Source organism: Procambarus clarkii, chromosome 18, assembly GCF_040958095.1.
Source record: "Procambarus clarkii isolate CNS0578487 chromosome 18, FALCON_Pclarkii_2.0, whole genome shotgun sequence".
NCBI lineage: Eukaryota > Metazoa > Arthropoda > Malacostraca > Decapoda > Cambaridae > Procambarus > Procambarus clarkii.
The window spans coordinates 16,627,526-16,647,153 of NC_091167.1; the positions used below are offsets into that span (position 1 = coordinate 16,627,526).

Genomic DNA, 19,628 nt, shown 5'->3' on the forward strand with positions numbered 1-19,628 from the left:
CCACTACCCTGGATCACTTATGGACTAATATAACAGCTCCCATTACATCTGGGGTAATCTATGACAGAACAACTGACCACTATCCTACCTTCCTCATAGCAAACATTGACACATCACCACCAGAAACCAAGAAACTTTCATTCAGGCTACATAGTGAATCAGCTTTAGGCAATCTCTCTAATGCACTTCACAATATTAACTGGGAATCTGAATTTAATAATTCACAGGATATAAACTCATCAACTAGCCTCTTTCTCTCCAAAACTCTAAGCCTCTACAACACTCACTGTCCCCTCCTTACTAAACAAGTAACTGATAAAAGAAAAAATAACCCGTGGCTCACAAGTGGCATAATTAAATCAATCAACAAAAACATGAATATAAAAAGAAATTTAGGAGTGGCCTAGTTTCAAAGGAAGTAGTTAAAAGGTACTCATCAGTGCTTACCAGTATCATAAGAAAAGCAAAACTTTCATATCATGAGACTAGATTCAAAGAAGCAAAAGGCAACATGAAAAGCACATGGAATACCATCTCTAATATCCTAGGAACTAAACAACACTCCCACAACCAGATAACACTCTCTAAGGATGGCCTTACACCGTCATCTGACTTAGAAATGGTGAATGAATTTAATAGCTTCTTTTCATCGATTGGTGCTAACCTTGCAAGTAAAATCCCACAGACTCAGACACATGTCAACACATATCTCTCAGGCAGCTATCCAAACTCTCTTCTCCTTTCACCAGTCAGCCCGACAGATGTTGTGTCCATCATACACTCACTAAAAACCAAAGCTGGGAACATCAGTGAAATACCATCCATTGTATACAAGAGCGCCTCCCATGCCCTTGCACCACCTATAGCTCTGCTGTTCAACAAATCCCTTGAGTGTCATACCTTCCCTGATATCCTTAAAAAAACAAGAGTAACGCCAGTTCATAAAGGAGGTAATCCGTCAGACATAAACAACTTTAGACCAATATCGAACCTACCCATACTATCAAAAATATTTGAAAAAATTATCTACAAACAGCTCTACTACTATCTCGTAAAATTCGACATTCTTAGCCCCTGTCAGTTTGGCTTCCGCTCTCAAAAGAGTACCAACGATGCAATTATTAGTCTCCTTGATATAATTTACTCAGCCCTTGACAAAAATGAGTTTCCGATTGGACTCTTCATTGACCTGAGAAAGGCCTTTGATAATGTTAATCACGATTACCTCTTAAGTAAACTCCATCATTATGGAATCCGAGGCCATGCACTGGACTATATCCAATCCTATCTTAGTGATAGACACCAATGTGTAGCCATCAATTATATAACATCTCCCATTCTACCAATAACTGTTGGAGTGCCACAGGGCAGCATCTTGGGACCTCTTCTATTTCTTATATACATCAATGATCTGCCTAATGTCTCTAACATTCTGAAACCTATTTTGTTTGCTGATGATACTACCCTCATCTACTCCAACCCCAACCCACATACACTAAATAATGTTGTTAATAATGAACTAAAAAAAGTCCACTTATGGATGTCAACCAACAAACTAACACTTAACATTGAAAAGACATACTACATCCTATTTGGAAGCAAATTTACAAATGCAATTCAGCTTCAGATAGACAATGTAAACATTAGCAATAAAAATGATGGAAAGTTTCTTGGCCTATTCCTAGACAAGAGACTCAACTTCAGTACCCACATACAACACATAACTAAGAAAGTCTCTAAAACAGTTGGTATACTCTCCAAAATCAGATATTATGTTCCGAACTCTGCTCTCATCTCTCTATATTATGCACTAATCTATCCCTATCTCAACTATGGTATCTGTGCATGGGGTTCAACCACTGCAAACCACCTCAAGTCCATCATCACCCAGCAAAAATCTGCCATCAGAATAATATCAAATTCTGCTTTTAGACAACACACAGCCCCATTGTTTAACTTCCTAAACATGCTAAACATAATCTCACTCCATAAATTCTCTTGTGTCAACTACATTTACAAAACCCTGTTCTTAAATGCAAATCCTGCTCTGAAACTCTTCCTGGACAGATGTAATAGGATCCATTATCACCACACCAGAAATAAATATCTCTTTGATATTCCCAGAGTTAAACTTAATCTGTGTAAACACTCTATGCAAATAAAGGGACCCAGTTTATGGAACTCACTCCCTACTGAATTGAAAAGCTGTCCAACTTTTACATCATTCAAAATCAATACTAAAAAGTACCTAATTTCATCTTCATAGTTTTTCACTTTCTGCCTTAAAATTGCACTGTATCTATTGCTACCCAATCTCCCAACCTTTATGTACCCAATCTGAACATCTTTACCATTGTGATCATTGCTGTCTTATATGTGCTGCCAATCTGTTGTATGGTGTCAATAAATCTTGTTTATCTGTATCTTTTGCTACCCAGTCTCTCAATCTTTATGTACCCAATCTGAACATCTTTATCAATGTGATCATTGCTGTCTTATATTTGCTGTCAATCTGCTGTATGGTGTCTATTAATCTTGTTTTAAATTCAGATTCAGATTCAGATGTTTATTCAGGTAAGGTATATACATACAAGTGATGTTACATTAATGGATTGATATATAGATAGAGCTAGTACATACAATGCCTAAAGCCACTATTACGCAATGCGTTTCGGGCAAATTACTAATCAAGCTGTCAATGTAATCAATCAGAGCTTTAATATAACAATGTGCTTTAATATACTTACTAAGCTCTCTCATCTCATTTTTCTCTTGCAATGTATCTTTATCATTTATCAATTCTGATAGAAATTACCTACTTAAAATTATCTGTTAGATTAAGGACCTGCCCGAAACGCTGCGCGTACTAGTGGCTTTACAAGAATGTAAATACTATAATAATAAATAAATAAATAAATGTTTATTTAGGTAAGGTACATACATACATAGAGATTTTACAAAGTTTGTTGGATTAACAGATAGAGCTAGTACATGCAATGTCTAAAGTCATTATTACGCAAAGTGTTTCGGGCAGGAAAAACATTAATGACTAAAGCTTAATACTAATGGGTATAAAGAATAAAATGTGTTGAGAACAAATAAAAATAGAGACAAAAGAGGGGGGAACATGGCTGAAAAAGCAGTACAAATACAATTACAAATTATTACAGACAATTACAGACAAACAGCGTTGTTTTAAGAAAAACATACATGGGTTGGCAACAGAGGGGTAAGGTAGGTTACAGGGAGTTAATTAGGTAGTGCTTCGTTTTTATCTTAAACTGGTTGAGAGAGGTACAGTCTTTAACATGGTTGGGAAGGTCATTCCACATTCTGGGTCCCTTGATTTGTAGAGCATTTCTAGTTTGATTAAGTCGTACTCTTGGAATATCAAAACTGTATTTATTTCTGGTGTGGTGCTCATGGGTTCTGTTACAACCTTCTATGAAGCTTTTGAGATCAGGATTGGCATTGCAGTTCAGCGTTTTATATATGTATAATACACATGAGAGAATGTGCAGTGACTTAATATCTAACATATTCAGAGATTTGAGTAGGGGTACCGAGTGATGTCTGGGGCCAGAGTTGGATATTGTCCTAATAGCAGCTTTGTGTTGAGTAATTAGAGGACGTAAATGATTTTGGGTAGTAGAACCTCAAGCACAAATACCATAGTTGAGATATGGATAGATGAGGGAGTAATAGAGAGTCACTGAACACGAGCTCAGTCGAATCGTCTCGTGTCCGAAACGACCATACCCCATCCCGGGACCACGGGGACTGGTCAAGTCGTATACTGCAATTTCGGATACCGGGCTAGAAACAACTTCGTTCACTGAGAAGTTTGTACATACAAACCATTCCGTTCGTATATGCGCTGGTTTGTGTTCGCTGTTGTTCCTCCCAAGTCGTCGACTGCAGTTTCGGATAACAACTTCGTTCATAAGAACATAAGAACATAAGAACATAAGAACAAAGGTAACTGCAGAAGGCCTATTGGCCCATACGAGGCAGCTCCTATTCTATAACCACCCAATCCCACTCATATACTTGTCCAACCCGTGCTTGAAACAATCGAGGGACCCCACCTCCACAATGTTACGCGGCAATTGGTTCCACAAATCAACAACCCTGTTACTGAACCAGTATTTACCCAAGTCTTTCCTAAATCTAAACTTATCCAATTTATATCCATTGTTTCGTGTTCTGTCCTGTGTTGATACTTTTAATACCCTATTAATATCCCCCCGGTTATGTCCATTCATCCACTTGTAAACCTCTATCATGTCACCCCTAACTCTTCGCCTTTCCAGTGAATGCAACTTAAGCTTTGTTAATCTTTCTTCATATGAAAGATTTCTAATTTGGGGAATTAACTTAGTCATCCTACGCTGGACACGTTCAAGTGAATTTATATCCATTCTATAATATGGCGACCAAAACTGAACTGCATAATCTAAATGGGGCCTAACTAGAGCAAGATATAGCTTGAGAACCACACCAGGTGTCTTGTTACTAACGCTGCGATTAATAAATCCAAGTGTCCGATTTGCCTTATTACGAACATTTATGCATTGATCCTTTTGTTTTAAATTCTTACTAATCATAACTCCCAGATCCCTTTCGCAATCCGACTTCGCAATCACAACACCATCTAGCTCGTATCTTGTAACTCTATCATCATTACCTAACCTCAGAACTTTACATTTATCAGCATTAAACTGCATCTGCCAATCCTTTGACCATTTCCAAACCCTATCTAGATCAACTTGAAGTGATAGTGAGTCCTCCTCCGAATTAATTTCCCTACCGATTTTCGTATCATCGGCAAATTTGCAAATGTTGCTACTCAAACCTGAATCTAAATCATTTATATATATTATAAACAACAGAGGTCCCAGGACAGAGCCTTGAGGCACTCCACTTACAACATTTTCCCACTCTGATTTGATTCCATTTATACTAACTCTCTGTTTCCTTTGGTATAGCCATGCCCTAATCCAGCTTAATATAGCACCCCCAATACCATGAGACTCTATTTTTTTAATCAGTCTTTCATGTGGCACTGTATCAAAAGCTTTGCTAAAGTCAAGGTATACAACATCGCAATCCTTACCACTATCAACTGCCTCAACAATGCTAGAATAAAAAGATAACAAATTTGTTAAACATGAACGGCCATTTATAAAACCATGTTGCGACTCAATTATTAATTTATGTTTTTCAAGATGAAGACGAATTTTATTTGCTATTATAGATTCGAGTAACTTTCCCACTATAGACGTTAGGCTAATTGGTCGATAGTTAGACGCAAGTGATCTATCTCCTTTCTTAAAAACTGGTATCACATTAGCAACTTTCCAAAACTCTGGCACTCTGCCTGACTCTATTGATTTATTAAATATGGTTGACAGTGGGTCACAAAGCTCCTCTTTGCATTCTTTAAGCACCCTAGCAAACACTTCATCCGGCCCTGGGGATTTGTTTGGTTTGAGTTTTACTATTTGTTTAAGAACATCCTCCCTGGTAACTGCTAAACTCGTCAACCTGTCCTCGTCCCCACCCACATAGACTTGTTCGGCTGAAGGCATATTGTTAAGTTCCTCTTTAGTAAATACAGATACAAAATATTTATTAAAAATACTACTCATCTCTTCATCACTATCTGTTATTTGACCTGTCTCAGTTTTTAATGGACCTATCCTTTCCCTAGTCTTAGTACGATATAACTGAAAAAACCCTTTAGGATTTGTCTTTGCTTGCCCTGCTATGCGAACTTCATAGTTTCTTTTTGCTTTCCTTATCTCTTTTTTAACATTTCTAACCAGTTGTACGAATTCCTGTTCTAAAGTGACCTCCCCATTTTTAATCCTTTTGTACCAAGCTCTCTTTTTACCTATAAGGTTCTTCAAATTCTTTGTTATCCACTTTGGGTCATTAGTATACGATCTATTCAATTTGTATGGTATACTACGTTCCTGTGCTTTGTTTAGAATATTCTTAAATAAGTTATATATTGAATCCACATCGAAATCCCCATTTAAGTCACCTATCGCTGGGTTCATGTCTCGCTCCAAGACCGGCCCACACCCCATACCCAAGCCTTTCCAATCAATTTGACCCAAAAAATTTCTTAGGCTATTAAAATCAGCTTTTCGAAAATCTGGCACTTTAACAGAATTTTCTCCTACTGGTCTATTCCATTCTATGCTAAATCTGATTTCTTTGTGATCACTGCTCCCTAGCTCACTCCCTATTTCGATGTCATTAATTTGCGTTTCCCTGTTAGTTAACACTAAATCTAAAATATTATTTTCCCGTGTTGGTTCCTTAATGTGTTGCGTAAGAAAGCAATCGTCAATTAATTCTAGAAAATCTTCTGCTTCACTATTCCCTGTTTTGTCTTCACTATTCCCTGTTATGTATAAAATTCACTGAGAATTTTATACATTCATACCCTTTCGTTCGTACATGTGCTGGTACATGCTGTCCGGGCGGTTGGGGGCCGACCCAACAATATGTGTGTACAATGTACACACAGTCTCACAATGTACTGTACTGCACAATCTGTACTACAATGTTGCAGTCTCCGTGGTGTAGTGGTAAGACACTCGCCTGGCGTTCCGCGAGCGCTAAGTCATGGGTTCGTATCCTGGCCGGGGAGGATTTACTGGGCGCAATTCCTTAACTGTAGCCTCTGTTTAACACAACAGTAAAATGTGTACTTGGATGAAAAAACGATTCTTCGCGGCAGGGAATCGTATTCCAGGGACCCTTAGGATTAAGGACTTGCCCGAACGCTACGCGTACTAGTGGCTGTACAAGAATGTAACAACTCTTGTATATATCTCAAAAAAAAAAAAAAAAAAAAAAAAAAATGTGTGGATTATATGAACTCAGGGACCGCAGAAGACCTATTGGCCCATATGAGGCAGCTCCTATTTATAGCCACGCAAACTCATTCATATACTGTATATGAATGAGTTGGGTAAATATAATCACATTCTAAAGGGACACATTCTAAATATATCAAAAAAAGTTTCAAAAACTGTGGGCATTCTTTCTAAGATCAGATATTATGTACCACGCCCTGCCCTGGTAACTCTATTACTCCCTTATCTATCCATATCTCAACTATGGTATTTGTGCTTGGGGCTCTACTACCCAAAATCACTTACGTCCTCTAATTACTCAACACAAAGCTGCTATTAGGACAATATCCAACTCTAGCCCCAGACATCACTCGGTACCCCTACTCAAATCTCTGAATATGTTAGACATTAAGTCACTGCACATTCTCTCATGTGTATTATACATATATAAAACGCTAAACTATAATGCCAATCCTGATCTCAAAAGCTTCATAGAAGGTTGTAACAGAACCCATGAGCTCTACACCAGAAATAAATACAGTCTTGATATTCCTAGAGTACGACTTAATCAAACTAGAAATGCTCTACAAATCAAGGGGCCCAGAATGTGGAATGACCTTCCCAACCATGTTAAAGACTGTACCTCTCTCAACCAGTTTAAGATAAAAACGAAGCTATACCTAATAAATTCCCTGTAACCTACCTTACCCTTCTATTGTCAACCAATGTCTGTTTTTTTTTAAAGAGCGCTGTTTGTCGACATATGGCCCACTGCCTTTTGACGAAAGGCGGTGGAGTTTCTGACGGGGGAACATAAGAAGAACATAAGAACAAAGGTAACTGCAGAAGGCCTATTGGCCCATACGAGGCAGCTCCTATTCTATAACCACCCAATCCCACTCATATACTTGTCCAACCCGTGCTTGAAACAATCGAGGGACCCCACCTCCACAATGTTACGCGGCAATTGGTTCCACAAATCAACAACCCTGTTACTGAACCAGTATTTACCCAAGTCTTTCCTAAATCTAAACTTATCCAATTTATACCCATTGTTTCGTGTTCTGTCCTGTGTTGATACTTTTAATACCCTATTAATATCCCCCCGGTTATGTCCATTCATCCACTTGTAAACCTCTATCATGTCACCCCTAACTCTTCGCCTTTCCAGTGAATGCAACTTAAGCTTTGTTAATCTTTCTTCATATGAAAGATTTCTAATTTGGGGAATTAACTTAGTCATCCTACGCTGGACACGTTCAAGTGAATTTATATCCATTCTATAATATGGCGACCAAAACTGAACTGCATAATCTAAATGGGGCCTAACTAGAGCAAGATATAGCTTGAGAACCACACCAGGTGTCTTGTTACTAACGCTGCGATTAATAAATCCAAGTGTCCGATTTGCCTTATTACGAACATTTATGCATTGATCCTTTTGTTTTAAATTCTTACTAATCATAACTCCCAGATCCCTTTCGCAATCCGACTTCGCAATCACAACACCATCTAGCTCGTATCTTGTAACTCTATCATCATTACCTATCTAGATCACCTATCTAGATCACCCTATCTAGATCAACTTGAAGTGATAGTGAGTCCTCCTCCGAATTAATTTCCCTACCGATTTTCGTATCATCGGCAAATTTGCAAATGTTGCTACTCAAACCTGAATCTAAATCATTTATATATATTATAAACAACAGAGGTCCCAGGACAGAGCCTTGAGGCACTCCACTTACAACATTTTCCCACTCTGACTTGATTCCATTGGAAGGAAGAGACAATTGCGCATCGCGTCCCGCAGGCGTGGTGCGGCCAGCCTGGGTGGCATAAAAGGCGCGGGAAGTCAGGTCCCGCTCTCACTCCCTCTCCCGACCAGGTCCAAGATTCACGAAGCGGCTCCACGCTCAGCACCACGCCTCATCGACACGTGGGCCAGTACCCTTACCACTTCTACGTTTTATTTACTGTGTACACGGGATTTCTCAAGCAATCGGGCTCCCTCTCCGCTACTATGGTCCCACAACTGATATTCTCCGATCCTTTGGGGCCTTCCACATCCCAGGCCGGTACCGCAGGGGCCCCCTGCCCTACCCAGCAAACCCTAAGGTAAGAGAGTTTCCTGTACAAGTTAGTCAGGACTACCCCCAGTGCTGGCGTGTGTTTGCGCCGTCCCTCGCGGCCCGTTCGTGCCGCTTAGCTAGTTCCCTAGGGCCTTCCGCCTGCTTGCCTCCCTGGGGTTGTGGCGTTCCTCCAGGTCGGGACTGGTGCGCTGGTTATCTGCGGCGACTTCATGTGGCCTGGTTTCGGTGGTCCTGTGCCCTGGGGCCCGGCCCTATTGCGTGCTCGGTGGACCATTCGTCCCAGGTGTGCCCTCCCCGGTTTGCTGTGCCCCTAGGCTTGCCCTAGGGGCCATGTTTCGCCCGCGCCTGGCCGTGCGTGCGCGGCCAGGCTCCTTCTGTGGTCTGGCATCGCCCTCTGTGGCGACGCCACGCGGCGGTTCCCGGGGTTCTGAGCCCTGGGGCCCAAGCCCGGTAGGCGGCGCCCACGTGGCTTGGAGCTCGGTGAAGCACTCGCCCCAAGGATGCCCTTCGTTTCCTTTCCCGTCCCAGGCGTTTTCCCCGGAACCTGGTTTGTTGCGCCCTCTTGGCTGGCCCTAGGGGCCAGGGTTCGTGATGCGCTTGGACGTGCGTGACCGGCCAGGCTCCCTGCGAGCGTCCTGGCGTCACCCTGGTGGCGACGCCTCCTGGCCGGGTTTTTAGTTGTCTTTGTCCCTAGGGCCCGACCCTAGGGGCCCATGCCAAGGACGGCATCACCCACGTGGCATGGAGCTCCAGGAGCGCTTGCCTTGGGCTGTGTTCGCTTCCTTCCTGTCCTTCTCCCTTTTCGCCCTCGGGCAGGAGACGCCCTTGTGGCGGCAGTGCCCCGGTGGGTAGGCCCAACACTTTCTTGTTATTGGCTGACTTGCGTCAGCCGGTGTCGTCCGGCATGTTCTTCTGATGTTTGTCTGGACGGTGATGCCCTGCTTGTTCGTCCCAGTTGTTTGTCCGTCCGGTGTTGCTCGTTTTGTCCGTATCTAGGCGTTTTGCCTGGCTGGGGTAGATCAGCCTGTTCGTTCCTAGACGTTAGTCTGGCTGGTGTAGCACAGCCTGTTTGTCCCTGTAGTTTGTCTGGCTGGTGTAACCCAGCCTGTTCGTCCTAGACGTTTGTCTGGCTGGTGTAGCCCAGCTTGTTCGTACTAGACGTCTGGCTGGTGTAGCCCAGCCTGTTCGTCCCTAGACGTTTGGCCGCTTGGTGTAGCCCAGCTTGTTCGTCCCAGTTGTTGTCTGGCCGGAGTAGGCCAGCTTGTTCGCCCCAGACGTTTGTCTGGCTGGTGTAGCCCAGCTCGTTTGCCCAGACGTTTGTCTGGCTGGTGTAGCCCAGCTCGTTCGCCCAGACGTTTGTCTGGCTGGTGTAGCCCAGCTCGATTCGCCCCAGACGTTTGTCTGGCTGGTGTAGCCCAGCTCGATTCGCCCCAGACGTTTGTCTGGCTGGTGTAGCCCAGCTCGTTCGTCCCAGACGTTTGTCTGGCTGGTGTAGCCCAGCTTGTTCGCCCCAGACGTTTGTCTGGCTGGTGTAGCCCAGCTCGTTCGCCCAGACGTTTGTCTGGCTGGTGTAGCCCAGCTCGTTCGCCCAGACGTTTGTCTGGCTCGTGTAGCCCAGCTCGTTCGTCCCAGACGTTTGTCTGGCGGGTGTAGCCCAGTTCGTTCGTCCCAGACGTTTGTCTGGCTGGTTTAGCCTGCTTGTTCGTCCCAGTCGTTCGTCTGGCTGTTGAAGCCAGTCTGTTCGTCCCAGTTGTTTGCCTGGCTGGTGTAACCCAGCTTGTTCTTCCCAGTCGTTTGTCTGGCTGTTGAAGCCCAGCGTGTTCGTCCCAGTTGTTTGTCCGGTCGGTGTAGCTCAGCTTGTTTGTCCCAGTTCGTTTGCCTGGCTGGTGTAGCCCAGCTTGTTCGTCTCAGTTGTTTGTCTGGCTGGCGCAGCCCTGCTTGCTCGTCACAGATGTTTTGTCTGGCCGGTGGAGCCCGGCTTGTTCGTACACGGATGTTCAGTCTGGCCGGTGTAGCCCGATCTGTTCGTACCCAGTCGTCTGGGATGGCCGGTGTATCCCGGCTTGTTCGTACCCAGTCGTTTGGGCTGGCCGGTGTACCCCGGTTTGTTCGTCCCCAGGTGTTTGCTGGCCCCGGTGTCCCACGTTATGTTCGCCCCAGCCGTTTGGCCTGGTCGGGGTAGACCGGCCCGTTTGTACCTTGACGTCTCGTCCACTCGGTAGCCGCCTGTTGTTCCTGCACGTACACGTTCCCTCCTGTTTCCCTGTCCTGTCCTCCAGCGCAGGCGCATGCCGTCGGGCGGTCTGTCCGCTTGGGTGGGCTATGTTATGTTATTATCTTTTATTTAAGTTTCTAAATTAATTATTGCATTGTTCAGCTTACAGTTATGCCTTGTATTTACTTACTATTCCTCTAGCAGCGTTAATGCAGTGTCCATTGCTGTGGGATACTCAACTAATTTTGTTTCACTTTTGAGAATATTATTGCTAGGCTAGCCATTCTCCCTTGATTAATACTGTTTTAATAACCATTCCATCCCTTGAACATTACAGTTTTACGCTATCCAACCATACCAAGCACATTACTGCTTAACCTACCATCCTATCCCTTGATTAATCCCGCTTTAAGCTACCAAATCTCCCCATGATTACCACTTTCTTTTATTTGTTCAGCTTATATGCAAGTACATTATATTACGGTCTTATTCTATTATTAGAATATAATATTCCCCTCCCGTTCTCACTGTTCTGTTCTACTCCTCCAGGGTAGGCGCATGCCGTAGAGAGGTCTGTCGGCTTGGGTGAGCTACGCCATGTTATCATTTATTTAAGTTTCCCTAAATTAATTTATTACTTTGTAGAGCTTTCAGTTATGCCTTGTATTTACTTACTAATCCTGTTGCAGCGTTAAGGCAGTGTCCATTGCTGTGGGATACGCAAATAATTTTGTTTTCACTTTTGAGACTATTATTGGTTTACTCTAGACCATCTATTCCATGAATAAGTACTGTTTAATTAACCAATCTATCCCATGAACTTTACAATTTTAATCTATCCAAACTATACCATGCATATATTACTGTTCAACCTAACCATCCTATACCTTGTATAGTCCTGCTTTAATCTACCCAAATTATCCATGATTATCACTGTTTACTCTTTTATTTGTTCAGCTTAAATACAAGTATATTATATCTTTTATTTGTTCAGCTTAAATACAAGTATATTATAATACGGTCTTAAGCTATTTACTTGTTCAGTTTCAGTTTGTCTTGTATTTACTCCGCTATTTATTCTCTGTTTCTAGCACTGCTTACGCCTTATGCCTTTCTTACTGTTTTGGCCTCGCTATGTTATTTATATTATTTAAGTTTCTAAGATTAATTTGTTACATAGTCCAGCTTCAGTTATGCCCGGTATTTACTTAATAACACTGTTGCAGTGTTAAAGCAGTGTACATTTCTAGTGGGATACTCAATTAATTTTGTTTTTACTTTTGAGATTATTATTGTTTGAATTTTTCTATACTATACCACGATTAATACTGTCTTAATATAAACAAACTATACAATGAATGATACGGTCTTATTATAACCAAACTATACCATGAATATTACTGTTCAATCTATACATGAATATTACTCTCTTAATCTATTTTAACTGCTCAGAGTTTATTACATTGGTTTTATTACGATAGCATTGGCTATGTCCGGTATTCTCAATCACTATGGACACTTAACTTTACCTTGCTTTTGTCTACTTGTGTATGTGACGGTTGCCGGTGCGGCAGCTGGGTCTCCCTGCCTGTTTTCCCCCGTTAGACCTGTCGATGCTTACTTTTTCATTTTCCGCAGTAGCGAGAAGCCGGATCACGCAGCAACTGCAACACGGAAGAGGGCTCGGGCGACGTCGCGTGAGGACAACAGCGCAGTGGGGTGAGGACGCAGCCGGCCTTCCCTTCGCCTCCCCCCCCCCTCGGGGGCCTCCTCGGGCGGCTCTGATGTGCACGGCGACCACACTTCCCAGAGGCCACTGCCGGCAAAGCGGCGGGTGGCACAGCGTCGCAGCCTCCACCTTTTTCGGCCGACGATTGGACGACGCTGCAGGCGCCCATCGCGCAGGCTCGGGGGCCCTCTCATGTCACAAGCCTTCAGGGCATGGGAACCACCGAGGCAGACCCTGCCGCGGCTGCTACAGCCGCCCCTGCCCCCCACCTTCACCGACCGTCGCCCACGGGCCAAGGCCAGGGGGCATAAGTCGAGGCGATGTGCGAGATCCTCCAGTTTGTCCTCCTTCCTTCCTAGTTTTGTAGCGTAGTTGCTCTGCCTCCCTGAGGTTTCCCTCGCGGCCAGCGGGCACTCGCCCTTCGGGGGGGGGGGTCCGGCCTGCTGGCCTGCGGGGTGGGGGTGCAGCGCCCGTCCCCAAGTGTTCCGCTGTCCGCAGCTACTACTTTAACTTTACAGACATTCTACTAGTAAGCCCTACCTTGTCAGGTAATTCCTTCCTTGGCGGCTCGGCCTCTGGCCTGGGGTTATTTTCTTCTCCAAATACATATCAGGCTTTCCCAGTCACTAAGATCATTTTATCATGTCAATAAAATCTGCTAAAACAGAGCAGTTTTGCTCTGTACCTAGTGGTACCCAATCTCCTAATTTTTATGTAATATCAAACAACCTTATCATTGTGTTCATTGCTGTCTTCTTTTATGTGCTAGCCATATGCTGTATTGTGACTACCAATTTTTGTCAACTACCATTCAAGCTGTCATTGCAATCAATCTTATATTGTTTCTGCTGTATTGTGCCTACCAATTTGTTGTCAACTACCATTTTAAGCTGTCATTGCAATCAATCATAGCTACCTATGTGCTTTAATATACTGTACCTATAATTTTCTCTCATCTTTTTTTTTTCATTCCATGTAATCTGTTATCATTTTTTTGTCTATAAATTTTGCAAGTATTTACCTCCTTAAAATTTTCTTAGATTAAGGACCTGCCCGAAACGCTGCGCGTGCTAGTGGCTTTACAAGACTGTAATTACCATAATTGTATCCTCACATTCCTTATGTACATTCTTGTATATGCATAAATAAATAAAATAAATATGTTTTCTGCCGCCTGATTATTCTCCAGCTAGGGTTTCCCTTATGTTATGTTGTTCACTTTGGTGTCCTGTTATACTTAGTATTAGATTTGTTACATTCGCCTCACTGCTAATTCTAGACATTAGGACATTAGGTTTCTGCAGAGTTTGTTACTAGGCTATAAGATTACGTTTTACTACGGGTGTACAATTTAAGATGTTTCGTGTACTTTGCGTTAGCCACGGCTATGTTATACATTTGTTAAGTCCTATTTAAAAGCCTGTTTTACTTCTGCAGAATTATTTATCATGTCAATAAAATTACGCCCCCAAGGCTTGGTGTCTTCCTTCCCCTGATCAGAAAAATTGTATTTGTGCTGCTTTTTCAGCTATGTTTTCATTTCTTGTTTTCATTCTACTCTTTATGCTCAATTAGTATTAAGCTTGTCATTTATGGCCACTGCCTTTTGAACGAAAGGCGGTGGAGTTTCTGATGGGGAAGGAAGAGACATTTGCGCATCGCGTTCCGCAAGGCGCGGTGCGGCCAGCCTGGGTGGCATAAAAAGCGCGAGAAGTCAGGTCTCGCTCTCACTTCCTCTCCGGTTGTCAGCCAGTCAGTCGGTTGTCTGGCTGTTGAAGCCCAGCTTGTTTGTCTGGCTGATGTAGCCTCGCTTGTTGGCCCCAGTCGTTTGTCTGGCTGGTGTAGCCCAGCTTGTTCGTCTCAGCTGTTTGTCTGGCTGGCGCAGCCCTGCTTGCTCGTACACAGATGTTCAGTCTGGCCGGTGTAGCCCGGCTTGTTCGTATCCAGTCGTCTGGGATGGCCGGTGTATCCCGGCTTGTTCGTACCCAGTCGTTTGGGCTGGCCGGTGTATCCCGGTTTGTTCGTCCCCAGGTGTTTGCTGGCCCCGGTGTCCCACGTTATGTTCGCCCCAGCAGTTTGGCCTGACCGGCGTAGACCGGCCCGTTTGTTCCATGACGTCTCGTCCACTCGGTGTAGCCGCCTGTTGTTCCTGCACGTACACGTTCCCTCCTGTTTCCCTGTCCTGTCCTACTCCAGCGCAGGCGCATGCCGTCGGGCGGTCTGTCCGCTTGGGTGGGCTATGTTATGTTATTATCTCTTATTTAAGTTTCTAAATTAATTTATTGCATTGTTCAGCTTACAGTTATGCCTTGTATTTACTTACTATTCCTCTTGCAGCGTTAATGCAGTGTCCATTGTGTGGGATACTCAACTAATTTTGGTTCACTTTTGAGAATATTATTGCTAGGCTAGCCATTCTCCCTTGATTAGTACTGTTTTAATAACCATTCCATCCCTTGAACATTACAGTTTTACGCTATCCAACCATACCATGCACATTACTGTTTAACTTACCATCCTATCCCTTGATTAATCCCGCTTTAAGCTACCAAATCTCCCCATGATTACCACTTTCTTTTATTTGTTCAGCTTATATGCAAGTACATTATATTACGGTCTTATTCTATTATTAGAATATAATATTCCCCTCCCGTTCTCACTGTTCTGTTCTACTCCTCCAGGGTAGGCGCATGCCGTAGAGAGGTCTGTCGGCTTGGGTGAGCTACGCCATGTTATCATTTATTTAAGTTTCCCTAAATTAATTTATTACTTTGTTCAGCTTTCAGTTATGCCTTGTATTTACTTACTAATCCTGTTGCAGCGTTAAGGCAGTGTCCATTGCTGTGGGATACGCAAATAATTTTGTTTTCACTTTTGAGACTATTATTGTTTTAATCTAGACCAACTATTCCATGAATAAGTACTGTTTAATTAACCAATCTATCCCATGAACATTACAGTTTTAAACTATCCAAACTATACCATGCATATATTACTGCTTAACCTAACTATCCTATACCTTGTAGTCCTGCTTTAATCTGTAGCGAGTAGATTATCCCAATAATATACTCGCTCCAAATGCTTTGTTAATATTCCTGTCAACCTTTGGAGATGAATGAGGTGAGGCGTTGCCCGGGCATATAAGCAGCAATAGCAAACATTAACCAGAGTCTACTTTCAAGTGTGGTCTAGAGCAGACACTTGCGAGATACTGTACCAACGCTCAGTACGCTCAACTCACACCAACGTATCACCTGTGTACTTCTGTATATTCGACCAAATATATATATAGTATCTTAGTATCTGTGTTTATTTGTCACCATACTTTACGTAACAATAGAACCGTTACAAATCTACCCAAATTATCCATGATTATCACTGTTTACTCTTTATTTGTTCAGCTTAAACACAAGTATATTATATCTTTTATTTGTCCAGCTTAAATACAAGTATATTATAATGCGGTCTTAAGCTATTTACTTGTCAGTTTCAGTTTGTCTTGTATTTACTCCGCTATTTATTCTGTTTTCTAGCACTGCTTAAGCCTCATGCCTCCCTTGCTGTTTTGGCCTCGCTATGTTATTTATTGTTTATTTAAGTTTCTAAAATTAATTTGTTACATAGTCCAGCTTCAGTTATGCCCGGTATTTACTTAATAACACTGTTGCAGTGTTAAAGCAGTGTCCTTTTCTAGTGGGATACACAAATAATTTTGCTTTTCACTTTTGAGATTATTATTGTTCAATTCTTCCAAACTATACCACGAATAATACTGTCTTAATATAAACAAACTATACAATGAATGATACGGTCTTATTATAACCAAACTTTGAATAATACTGTTCAATCTATACATGAATATTACTCTCTTAATCTATTTTAACCGCTCAGCTTTTATTACGATAGCTTTAGCTATGTCCGACATCCTCATTCACTATGGACACTTAACTTTACCTTCGCTTTTGTCTACTTGTGTATGTGACGGTTGCCGGTGCGGCAGCTGGGTCTCCCTGCCTGTTTATTTCCCGTTAGACCTACCGATGCTTACTTTTTCATTTTCCGCAGTGGCGAGAAGCCGGATCACGCAGCAACTGCAACACGGAAGAGGGCTCGGGCGACGTCGTGCGAGGACAACAGCGCAGTGGTGTGAGGACGCAGCCGGCCTGGGCCAGGACGAAACCCGCCCGCTTCGCCTCCCCCTCCTCGGGGGCCTCCTCGGGCGGCTCTGATGTGGACGGCGACCACACTTCCCAGAGGCCCCCTGCTGGCACAGCGTCGCAGCCTCCACCTCTTTCGGCCGACGATTGGACGACGCTGCAGGCGCCCATCGCGCAGGCTCGGGGGCCCTCTCATGTCACAAGCCTTCTGGGCATGGGAACCACCGAGGTCGACCCTGCCGCGGCTGCTACAGCCGCCCTGCCCCCCACCTTCACCGACCGTCGCCCACGGGCCAGGTCCAGGGGGCATAAGTCGAGGCGACGTGCGAGCTCCTCCAGTCTGTCCTCCTTCCTTCCTAGTTCGGTAGCGTAGTTGCTCTGCCACCCTGAGGTTTCCCTCGCGGCCAGTGGGCACTCGCCCTTCGGGGGGGGGGGGGTCCGGCCTGTTGGCCTGCGGGGTGGGGGTGCAGCGCCCGTCCCCAAGTGTTCCGCTGTCCGCAGCTACTACTTTGACTTTACAGCCATTCTACTAGTAAGCCCTACCTTATGTCAGGTAATTCCTTCTTCCTTGGCGGCTCGGCCTCTGGCCTGGGGTTATTTTCTTCTCCAAATACATATCATATCAGGCTTTCCCAGTCACTATGTATTTTTCCGCCGCCTGATTATTCTCCAGCTAGGGTTTCCCTTATGTTATGTTGTTCACTTTGGTGTCCTGTTATACTTAGAATTAGATTTGTTCCATTCGCCTCACTGCTAATTCTAGTAGTAAAATAACGCAATCTTATAGCCTAGTAACAAACTCTGCAGAAACCTAATGTCCTATTGTCTAGAATTAGCAGTGAGGCGAATGGAACAAATCTAATTCTAAGTATAAGTCAGGACACCAAAGTGAACAACATAACATAAGGGAAACCCTAGCTGGAGAATAATCAGGCGGCGGAAAAATACATAGTGACTGGGAAAGCCTGATATGTATTTGGAGAAGAAAATAACCCCAGGCCAGAGGCCGAGCCGCCAAGGAAGAAGGAATTACCTGACATAAGGTAGGGCTTACTAGTAGAATGGCTGTAAAGTCAAAGTAGTAGCTGCGGACAGCGGAACACTTGGGGACGGGCGCTGCACCCCCCACCCCACCAGAGAAACGGGAGAAAAGACGTGAGGAACAACGACTGACGTAGTCATGACCGGGAAAACTGGCAGCCAGCAGAAAGGGGGAGGAGGGTGGGCGCTTCGTGGATCGTGGACCGGGTCGGGAGAGGGAGTGAGAGCGAGCGGGTGTACAATTTTAAGATGTTTCGTGTACTTTGAGTTAGCCACGGCTATGTTATACATTTGTTAAGACCTACTTAGAAGCCTGTTTTACTTCTGCAGAATTATTTATCCTGTAATAAATTTTACGCCCCCATGTGTTGGTGTCTTCCTTCCCCTGATCAGAAAAAGTTTTTCCTGCCCGAAACGCTTTGCGTAATAGTGGCTTTAGGCATTGTATGTACTAGCTCTACCTATAAGTCAACCAATCTTTGTAAACATTTCTTGTATGTATGTACCTTACCTAAATAAACATTTATTTATTTATTATTATTTATTTATAGTATTAAGCTTTAGTCATTAATGTTTTTCCTGCCCGAAACGCTTTGCATAATAGTGGCTTTAGGCATTGTATGTACTAGCTCTATTTATTAATCCAACAAACTGTAAAATGTCTTTATGTATGTACCTTACCTAAATAAACATTTATTTATTTATTTATTTTATTTATCGTGTGTGTGGTAGTGGACCATATACCCATCCAGTAGCCGGTAATGGACCCCATACCTATCCTACGGGTAGGTATTGGGCCCAGACCCATCCTGCAAGTGTTATGGACCCCTTACCCACCTAACAGGCGGTAGTAGACCTTATACTTATCCTACACCACATTAGGAGAAAAACAACAGTAAAGGAACAGGTTATGAGATTAAGGATAGGGGCGGAAGGATTCACTACAAATGACAAGGAAGTGTGTGAGGAATTGAATAAGAAATTCCAGGAGGTCTTCACCTTAGAACAAGGAGAAATTCCAGAGGTAAGTGAGGGAATAGCTAACCAGGAACCACTGGAAGAGTTTGAGATTACCAGTGGGGAAGTAAGGAAGTGTTTACTAGAGTTGGACGTGACGAAGGCTATAGGCCCAGATGGAATCTCCCCTTGGGTTCTAAAGGAAGGAGCAAGAGAACTGAGCCTACCACTCTCCATAGTGTATAACAAATCACTGGCAACAGGGGAACTGCCAGATACTTGGAAAGCAGCTAACGTAGTCCCGATATACAAGAAAGGGGATAGACAGGAGGCACTGAACTACAGGCCAGTGTCCCTAACCTGCATACCATGCAAGCTGATGGAGAAGATTGTGCGAAAAAAACTAGTGGAGCATCTGGAGCGAAGGAACTTTGTAACACAGCATCAACATGGGTTCAGGGATGGCAGGTCCTGCCTCACAGGGTTACTTGAATTCTACGACCAGGCAACAAAAATAAGGCAAGAAAGAGAAGGGTGGGCAGACTGCATATTTTTGGATTGTCAGAA

General features: G+C 43.6%; 1 protein-coding gene across 1 annotated transcript in view; it reads left to right on the plus strand.

Annotated features, from left to right (window-relative positions):
• Positions 1-17,473, plus strand: part of LOC138365889 (uncharacterized) — a 62,218-nt gene extending 44,745 nt beyond the window's left edge. Inside the window, exons 2-3 of the mRNA XM_069326597.1 lie at positions 8,715-8,987; positions 16,972-17,473. Coding sequence (XP_069182698.1) covers positions 8,715-8,987; positions 16,972-17,436 — 738 coding nt within the window. The 3' untranslated portion in view covers positions 17,437-17,473. The remainder of the gene's footprint in view (positions 1-8,714; positions 8,988-16,971) is intronic.
• Positions 17,474-19,628: the final 2,155 nt, after the last annotated feature.